Source organism: Pinus tabuliformis, chromosome 4_1, assembly GCF_031772625.1.
Source record: "Pinus tabuliformis cultivar Carrire ecotype Pingquan chromosome 4_1, CPIR1, whole genome shotgun sequence".
Lineage (NCBI taxonomy): Eukaryota > Viridiplantae > Streptophyta > Pinopsida > Pinales > Pinaceae > Pinus > Pinus tabuliformis.
This window is the reverse complement of record NC_142303.1, coordinates 595,565,613-595,576,051: the sequence shown is the minus strand read 5'-3', so window position 1 is coordinate 595,576,051 and position 10,439 is coordinate 595,565,613. Positions and strand designations below refer to the sequence as shown.

The window sequence follows — 10,439 nt, the reverse complement described above, 5'->3', positions numbered from 1 at the left end:
AGGCGGAGAGGTCGTGAAGCCTCCACACATGATAAAACCGACCATAGGAACAAAACCGACTACCTTACGGCGTAATTATAGTAAAGTTATTAATATCTTATAATGCTTTTAATCAAAATTAACTATATTCATTTAACTTTTTTTATTATTATATATTAATTTGGAATGAGTGAGAGGATAATTTCTTTGTTTTGTAAGAATTTCTGAGACTTGGAAAATTTTATTTTTCTTTTATGTTTTTCAGGTTGGTTTTAAAGTCTGGCTGATGGCACCTATATCAGTCGGAGTATATCAATATATCATGATTGTTATGTAAATAAATATAGTGAGAGTCTTATTGATCATGTTACATTGTTTCACTTCTTTTCGGATTGCCTATACAAGTCCTCGGGAGTGAAAAGAATGATCAGAGTACCTGCTGCCAGTGCGAATTTGGCAGACATTCCATCGGATGAATTCTCTTGGGTAAAATTGACGCAGATGACCATATTAGGCCATCCATATCCAATGTATATTGCTGTTACATTCTTTCATTTTTTTTTGGTTGTCTATACTCATACTCTTTCCGCTTTAATTGGCCTCTTTGATTAACTGATATTTTATTGCTTCGATCTTGCAGAAGCTATTACAGGTGCAGAACAGTGGGTTGTCCTGCAAGAAAGCACACAGAACGAGCCCTAGACGATCGAAACATATTTATTGTATACTACGATGGTAAACACAACCATTCTCTTTCTGTATCTGAAACACAGGCCCTAAAATTAGCTGTTGAATATAGTCCAGAGGATGTGGCTTAATAGTTAGGTAAAATCAGGTACTTTTCATGATCAATACTATGTACGCCCTTAAAATTGCTTTAGAAGAAATTTCTTCAAGTGGAAAAAAAATTAGTCTTAAAAGGACCTTGTGAAATTTTCTGCATCCAGATCTCCACGGACCTTGTGAAATCAGGTACTTTTCATGATCAAATACTATGTACGCCCTCAATCCATCAAGATCGATAAGTTTGGAGTTTCTGAACGATTTATCTTTTCTACAGATTCTTTGCACAATATCATTAATGTTCAAAGCCAAAGAAAAGCGAGGCTAAATTTGCAATGATCGAAGAATATTAGCATTTATTATACCAAGCTATCTGCTTGCGGTGGTCAAATTTATTACAGTGCCTGGCCCTTGCCTCCAACGTTTTGTCTTTTAAGTGATTTTCTATGTGATGATCAGATCAATGCATCACTGTTCGATTTTTTAAAAGTTAACCCCTCTTTTGAAAAAAAGAAAGAAAGCCGAAGCACTTATAGTTGTTCTCGTTTTCGTTTTTATGGAGAATCGGTTAGATATCGACCATAGTCTTACTTGCTGCCACTTTTTGAGTTCAATATAGTCCAGAGGATGTGGCTTAATAGTTAGGTAAAATCAGGTACTTTTCATGATCAATACTATGTACGCCCTTAAAATTGCTTTAGAAGAAATTTCTTCAAGTGGAAAAAAAATTAGTCTTAAAAGGACCTTGTGAAATTTTCTGCATCCAGATCTCCACGGACCTTGTGAAATCAGGTACTTTTCATGATCAAATACTATGTACGCCCTCAATCCATCAAGATCGATAAGTCTGGAGTTTCTGAACGATTTATCTTTTCTACAAATTCTTTGCACTATATCATTAATGTTCAAAGCCAAAGAAAAGCGAGGCTAAATTTGCAATGATCGAAGAATATTAGCATTTATTATACCAAGCTATCTGCTTGCAGTGGTCAAATTTATTACAGCGCCTGGCCCTTGCCTCCAACGTTTTGTCTTTTAAGTGATTTTCTATGTGACGATTAGATCAATGCATCACTGTTCGATTTTTTAAAAGTTAACCTCTCTTTTGAAAAAAAGAAAGAAAGCCAAAGCACTTATAGTTGTTCTCGTTTTTGTTTTTATGGAGAATCGGTTAGATATTGACCATATGTGTCATACATGTCTTACCTGCTGCCACTTTTTGAGGTTGAATTTCATTGACAGCGTTCAATGCAGATTTGGAAGGCTGCTGTTCCTATATCTCTTCAATTTTGCAGCTAGTAATCTTAGAGGTTCTTTTGTTACTCGAGCTATTGGAGCTGGCAAGCTTCATAATGTCTTCAACCTGCCCAGAGAATGGCAATGTACTCAGTCGGAAATAAAGTAAAAGGCAGAAAGATGAGAGAATCATATCGTTTTATGAAAATTTACACAAATTTTCTTGATGTATTATATGAGTTGCTCGGATCAAAATAAGACCTTCTCAGTTAGTCAGAGTATATCATTATATCATGATTGTTATGTAAATAAATATAGTGAGAGTCTTATTGATCATGTTACATTGTTTCACTTCTTTTCGGATTGCCTATACAGGTCCTCGGGAGTGAAAAGAATGATCAGAGTACCTGCTGCCAGTGCGAATTTGGCGGACATTCCATCGGATGAATTCTCTTGGGTAAAATTGACGCAGATGGCCATATTAGGCCATCCATATCCAATGTATATTGCTGTTACATTCTTTCACTTTTTTTTGGTTGTCTATACTGATACTCTTTCCGCTTTAATTGGCCTCTTTGATTAACTGATATTTTATTGCTTCGATCTTGCAGAAGCTATTACAGGTGCAGAACAGTGGGTTGTCTTGCAAGAAAGCACACAGAACGAGCCCTAGACGATCGAAACATATTTATTGTATACTACGATGGTAAACACAACCATTCTCTTTCTGTATCTGAAACACAGGCCCTGAAATTAGCTGTTGAATATAGTCCAGAGGATGTGGCTTAATAGTTAGGTAAAATCAGGTACTTTTCGTGATCAATACTATGTACGCCCTTAAAATTGCTTTAGAAGAAATTTCTTCAAGTGGAAAAAAAATTAGTCTTAAAAGGACCTTGTGAAATTTTCTGCATCCAGATCTCCACGGACCTTGTGAAATCAGGTACTTTTCATGATCAAATACTATGTACGCCCTCAATCCATCAAGATCGATAAGTCTGGAGTTTCTGAACGATTTATCTTTTCTACAGATTCTTTGCACTATATCATTAATGTTCAAAGCCAAAGAAAAGCGAGGCTAAATTTGCAATGATCGAAGAATATTAGCATTTATTATACCAAGCTATCTGCTTGCGATGGTCAAATTTATTACAGCGCCTGGCCCTTGCCTCCAACGTTTTGTCTTTTAAGTGATTTTCTATGTGATGATCAGATCAATGCATCACTGTTCGATTTTTTAAAAGTTAACCCCTCTTTTGAAAAAAAGAAAGAAAGCCGAAGCACTTATAGTTGTTCTCGTTTTCGTTTTTATGGAGAATTGGTTAGATATCGACCATATGTGTCATACATGTCTTACCTGCTGCCACTTTTTGAGGTTGATTTTCATTGACAGCGTTCAATGCAGATTTGGAAGGCTGTTGTTCCTATATCTCTTCAATTTTGTGGCTGGTAATTGTAGAGGTTCTTTTGTTACTCGAGCTATTAGAGCTGGCAAGCTTCATAATGTCTTCAACCTGCCCAGAGAATGGCAATGTACTCAGTCTGAAATGTTGGGGATTTTTCTGTCAAAATCCCAAAAACAGAATATAACATCACAGAACAGAGAACAATGCTCTGTTCTTCACACACAGGATCTTTAACACAGCGGAAGTTTAAAAGATTGTTTCTGAGAACAGAGTATAACATGCATAAACAGGGATCTGTATTCATGAAAAGCCTGATACAATATTCTTCCTCTTCTGCTCAGAGGGATTCACCAAAAAGAAAACACACACACACACACTACATTACAGTCTACGTTGCTGCGTAAAACATTCACTTGCGCTGCTGCGCTACTACACACTCTCACACTCTCTACAGACTACAACAACAACTTCAACAAAAAACAAAACTTGAATAAATTAATGAACGAGGATGGAGACCCATGCTGTGAACTGCTCGAGGCTGTCCTTCTTGTCCTCGGCTGAAAAGAGCATTAACTGTGGTCGCTGGAAATTCAATGTGCAGGAGCTTGAACGCAACCTGCTTCCTTCTCGGCCATGCTGTAAATTGAAAGCTTCTGCCTGCTATGCTGTACTGTTCCATGCTCACTTTAACTGCCTCCGCGCCAATTCTCTGTTTCTCCATATATTTGAAAACATACATAAGCGCTGCAAAACACAAAAATTGCCTTTGGGTGGATTTCAATCATTATGCAGTTTGGCTTTGGAAACCCATCGGGTCCGATCCATCGGGTAGCGCACAAAATATGAAAAGCCATGCCCCATTGGTTTCCCCGATTGCGATATGCCGATCGCAATATCCGCCGATCCTTTACTTTTCTTCATATTTCGTTATATAACGAAAATACATTGAAAATGCTCTGAGCGCGGACTTGTAAGTTTATCAAAAACTATTTATAATGTTGTCGGGTCCGCTCCATCGCATCGCAACATTACTCATGTTAAAAAGTCCCGACCCTATGACATTGCCGATAGCGATGTGCCGATGCGATATCGGCGATCACTCATCGCACAATAACAAAACCACTTTGTAAGTCCTCCGCTGCGACTTCGCCGATGCAATATCGGCGATCGCTCATCGGCGATATTTCATATCGCTGCCGCTGCCTGCCTCCGATGCTCCAACCCGCCGATATGCCGATTTGCCGATACGCCGATACGATCTAGACCGTTGATCGGTTAGATCTGACGGCTGAGGTTAAAGCGGATCTTTAAGCCTGCAAATTTATTTTGAAGCGATTTTTTTTTATCCTTGGTGAAACGCACGGTTTATTGTCCTCATGCTGCCGCATGGCTCAACTGTTGCACAGTTGAAATTATATTTTCAACACTCCCCTTTAATTTCAACTGTTGGGCATTCAATCATACCCAAACACTTCCTCAAAAATTCAAAGCTTTTCTGATCCAAAGGCTTTGTCAAAATATCTGCTACCTGTTCCTGAGTCCTGCAATGTTGCAAACTAATTTCTCCATTGCTTACCAATTCTCTGATATAATGAAACCTTGTATCAATGTGTTTCATTCGTTTGTGAAACACAGAATTCTTGGACAATGCAATAGCTGAGCTATTGTCACAAAAAATCACTGTCGCTCTTGCCTGTTCTTGGCCTAAGCTCCTCAACATTCTTCTCATCCACACCGCTTGACATGTCGCTGCTGTAGTTGCCACGTACTCTACTTCTGCTGTAGACAATGCCACAATTGGCTGTTTCTTGGAAGCCCATGAAATGGCTCCTGAACCCATATGAAAAACATAACCGGAAGTGCTTTTCTGATCATCCACACTTCCAGCCCAATCGCTATCAGTATATCCAACTAAATCTGAGCTTTCTGAAAAAGTATATAAGATGCCAAATCTTTTTGTACCTTTGACATACCTCAGAATTCTCTTTGCTGCCTGCCAATGTGCCTCTTTTGGCCTCTCCATGAATCTGGAAATTAAACTAACAGCATACATAATGTCAGGCCTGGTAGCTGTTAAATACATAAGGCTGCCAACAATACTCTTGTACAAACTAGGATCAAAATCCTTGCTGCTGTCCTCTCTGCTGAGTTTTAATCCCATTACCGTGGGAGTGATTGCTGCTTTGCATTCTTGCATGTGGAATCTTTCCAATACTTCATTTACATATCTTGCTTGAGTGATAAAAATTCATTTTTCATTTTGATCTACTTCTATTCCATGGTATATAGGAAAAATGGAAGGCGATTTTATCAATAATATAATATGTATATATATTTTTTTGGCGAATCTCTCACCAGGCATGGCGAATATTTTACTCAATTATAAAATCTTGTAAGATCTTGGCGAGTCTTTCACTAAATAATAAAACTTTGTAAAGTCCTAGTGAATCTTAGCATAGGCTACATGCTGGTTTAATTCCCCCATTTAAATAGGCTACATTCCAGGTGAATACCATGGGTCAATACCATGTGCCATTTTGGTGAATACCATGGGTCAATACCATGTGCCATTTTTGTTTTTATTAATTCTAATATTAGGGTTAATAATGATTTTTTGCATGGTATTAATAACAATCTAGTCCATGGTATTTGTCCCATAGTATTTTGGCCATAGGTTTCACCTAAATATAACCCATTTTTTGAGTGTTCGTAAATATAAGGTGACTTATGGAGTAAATATAAAAAAATGTTTTATTTGTTTACCATACCTCTCGTTTATTTATATTTTTATTAATTTACCATACCTCTTTTACAAATATGGTATTTGGCCCATAGGATTCACTTAAATAAAACCTCTTTCTTGAGCCTTCATAAATAGAACGAGGGTTATGGACTAAATATAAAAAGAGGTTTTATTTATTTACGATACATCTAGTTTATTTATATTTTTATTTATTTACCATACCTCCAATTTACTTATATTTTTATTTGTTTACACCCTTACATGTATATAAGGTGACTTATGGAGTAAATATAAAAAACATTTTATTTATTTACCATACCTCCACTTTACTTATATTTTTATTTGTTTACACCCTTACATGTATATAAGGTGACTTATGGAGTAAATATAAAAAATGTTTTATTTATTTACCATACCTCTCATTTATTTATATTTTTATTAATTTACCATACCTCTCATTTATTTATATTTTTATTAATTTACCATACCTCTTTTATAAATATGGTATTTGGCCCATAGGATTCACTTAAATAAAACCTATTCTTGAAAATGGGCGAATGGATTCACTTAAATAAAACCTATTCTTAAAAATGGGCGAATGGAAGGTTGTAAGTCCTAATTTCAAGGGCTAAATTTACCTTTTCTACCCTCTCCCTTAAAATAAGGTGGGCTATTTGAGGTGATTTGTAAAAATGTACTATGATACAAAATATTCGCCACTAAAAATTTAAAACCCCTTAATTTCGCCAAAGGGCGAACATTCGCCCCTAAAATTATCCTTGGAAACTTCTTACCTCTCTTTGATTCTTTGGAATTGGCGAATCAACAATGATCTGGATTTTTGCTGGATCAACTTTGATGCCTTGAAAAGAAATATAGTGGCCTAATACTATCCCTTCGTTTAACATCATAAAGCACTTTTCATTGCTTAGGGACAGATTAGCTTCAATACATCTTTTCAAAACTCTTTCAAGGTTTTCTAATGCATGTTCAAATGAATTGCCGTACACTGAAAAATCATCCATGTAAACTTCAACACAATCATGAACTAAATCAACGAAAAATAGCTAATACAGCTCTCTGAAATGTAGCTGGAGCATTGCAAAGTCCAAATGGCAAAACATTATAAGCATAAGTGCCCCAAGGACAGGTGAATGTGGTTTTTTCCTGGTCTTCTGAGGCTATCCTAATCTGGTTGTAGCCACTGAAACCATCAAGAAAAGAGAATGATGATTTCCCAGCTAATGTGTCTAACACTTGGTCAATAAATGGCAGTGTGAAGTAATCTTTGAGAGTTGCTTTGTTCAATTGTCTGTAATCAACACAAATGCGCCACTTACCATTTTTCTTGGGCACTATAACCAATGGGGATACCCATTGACTATCAGAAATAGGATATATAAAATTAACTCTCAACAGTTTTTGCAATTCTTCTCTGACAATATCCTGGAGCATGGGGTTCATTCTTCTCTGCGGTTGCCTCACTGGTTTGATAGTACTATCTGTATAAATATGGTGAGTGCATGTGTCGGGGTGAATCCCATGCATATCGGTGTAGTCCCAAGCAAATGCTTTCTGGTATTTTCTCAATAGTTGAGTCAATTTCTCTTGCTGAGATGAGTCTAGGTGATTGCCAATGTTCAGAGTTTTCCCTGGACTAATCTCTATGATCTGACTGTGTGTGTTTGTGATGGATTGAACTGGAAAAATATCGTGAAATGTGGTTTGCAAAGATTGAATGGTGCATGTTTCTTGAAAATTTTGGGCTAAAAGCACATCTGCAGCATGATATTGGTTGTTTCTCAAATTTTCGGAAATATCAGGTTGAGAAAGGAACAATTCTACCAAATCATTATTATTTTGTTCTTGGAAATCATAGATTTGGTCAATGCTAAAAACAGATTGTACTTCTTCTTTATCATTGTATTTTTCATCGAGCCATAAATTGTGTGTTACTGCTTGTGATTGTGCCGATGGATAAAGAGTGAGTTGTTTTCTTTCAGTTCCTCGTGAAATGATCATGTTGCCCGATCGACATCCTTTGAATGCATCAGTAGTCGCTAACCATGGTCTACCAAGAATGATAGGGTGCCCTCCTAAATTGGATTTGGGTTGAAGAACTAAGAAGTCCACTGGATACTCCCAAGAGTCTAGTGAAACAATTATGTCCTCCAAAATCCCTTCAGGAATCACTTTAGACCTATTAGCTAGTTCTAGAACAATCGTTGTGTGTTGCAAATTTATAAGCTAGAGTGTTCTCATGGTTTCAAGAGTCATGACATTTATTGCGGCCCCAAGATCTATTAAAGTGTTTGGGATCTGTATGTTGTTAATGATTGTAGTAACTCTGGGGATACCAGGATCAACATAATTCTCCATTGAGATGGTATTTGTCATAAGGCCAGCTAAATGTCCTATAACATGAATGGTTTGTGGATCAATCCTTTTCCTAGTGGGCTTTTTAAGGCACATTTCTCTGATTGCTTTAGTATATATGGGAATGTCTTGTATGGCTTGCATTAGCGGAATTCTTATATAGACATTCTTGAGCTCATCTAAAACATCAAACTGTGGTATAGACATTGGAAGTTTCATTTGGACCAATCGGTCTGGAAAAGGTGGATGCAATGGTTGAATTTGCTTATCTTTGGTATCATCGTTTAGTTTCCTTTGATTTGTCGTTTCGTTTTCATTTTCTGTGTTTTCTTCTTGTTTATCAGTTATTGGAGAATCTTTGTGGAGTACCTTACCAGACCTCAAGTTGATATTTTGCAAGGGTAATGTGGGATATGAGGTTCCCTCTTCTACATTGTAGGCTGGCCTCTCTGCTCTGTTATTTGGATTTGGGACAGTTTGAGCAGGAATTTGAGTAGGTCTGGGAGGTTGTGAGTTAGATGGAAATTGCAGTTGTGGTGGATTTATTGATGGAGGAGCAGGCAGTGCTTGTTGAGGTTGAGGTTGGTAAACAACTTGCTGCTGAGGATACTACTGATATGGTTGAGGATGTGATGAGTATGGCTGATGATATTGTTGATATGGCTGCGAATATGGTTGGTATGATTGAGGATATGTATGATATGATTGAGAGTACTGTTGAGATGGTCTCCATTGTTACTGTGGGTGATTTTGGTGCTGCCATGGCATGGGTACATTCCATGAATTCTGAGCATACATTTGATCATTTACAGGAAATTGCAAATTTTGATTTGGAAACATACCTTGAGGTGCTGGCCTTGGCTGCCATGGTCTCTTTGTGCCCATGTAATACACATTTTCCATCTCTGCATTAGCTTCCATATAACAGTTCTGCAAAACCTTAACTTTAGGACAATTAAATATATCATGATTTTCAGTACAGAAGGCACAAACTTGGATGTTTTCTAATGGGCAGTCTTTTAAGGCATGTTTCTTCCGACATTTTGAGCAGAAGATAGCCATTATCTGATCTTCATCTTCTTGTTTCTTCTTAGCTTTTAGAGTGTCAATTTGGTTCCCTAAGGTGCTTAACAGATCTGTTTTAAATTCTTCTAACAGATTCCCTATTTCAGCCCTTGTGACACTTGCTGAAGCAGATTTTGTGACTTTGGATGACAAGGTTCTTTTTCCAATTTTAGCTTTACTTCTTGAATACTTTTCGCATAATTCAGCGATTTCTTCAAAAGGTAAGGTAGAAATGTCACCTTTGCCCATCAAATTAAGATCATCCATGTATTCCTCTCGGATGCCTTTCAAGAATATTGTGCGAATTAAATCAAGAGGCATAGTTCGGTGTTTGGATTTTTGTAAGTTGTAGACAAACCGTTCTAAGTATTCCTCTAAGGTTTCATCCTCTTGTTGGCTCATTCTAAAGATATCATCTTTGGAATATTTGGATCTACAATAAGGTTGATATTTCTTTAGAAATATCCTTCTCATGCCATCCCAATCAATTATCGCATGCTCACCAAGCCTCATGAACCATCTTAAGGCTGATGCCTTTAATGTTGCTGGGAAGAGTCTAAGCCTATGGGCATCATCTGTGTAACCGTATGTTCGACATACAATGTCAAACTCGAACAAGAATGAGTCTGGGTCTTCCGAAGCCATACCATAAAAGTTTGGTAGCACGGATGGAGGTATGTTTTTCATTTTGATCTCATCATCTTCTTGTGGTTCATGAATAGGAAACTTAAAGGTTGACTCTTCTTCATCTCTTCGTCATTGATTTGGTACTGATCCATCTCCTTCCTCAGCCATTTTAATAGGTTCCTCTGTGTCAATGTCACTTGTTTTAAAGAGAAAATTAAAGAAAG

The 10,439-nt window shown here is 37.1% G+C and overlaps 1 protein-coding gene across 1 annotated transcript; it reads left to right on the top strand.

The window, feature by feature from the left end:
* Window positions 1–402: 402 nt before the first annotated feature.
* Window positions 403–2,787, top strand: LOC149177391 (putative WRKY transcription factor 7). The gene is made up of 5 exons (XM_089421728.1): window positions 403–509; window positions 620–714; window positions 2,058–2,163; window positions 2,374–2,499; window positions 2,610–2,787. Exons 1-5 carry the CDS (start codon window positions 403–405, stop codon window positions 2,785–2,787), a joined length of 612 nt encoding a protein of 203 aa, XP_089277854.1.
* Window positions 2,788–10,439: the final 7,652 nt, after the last annotated feature.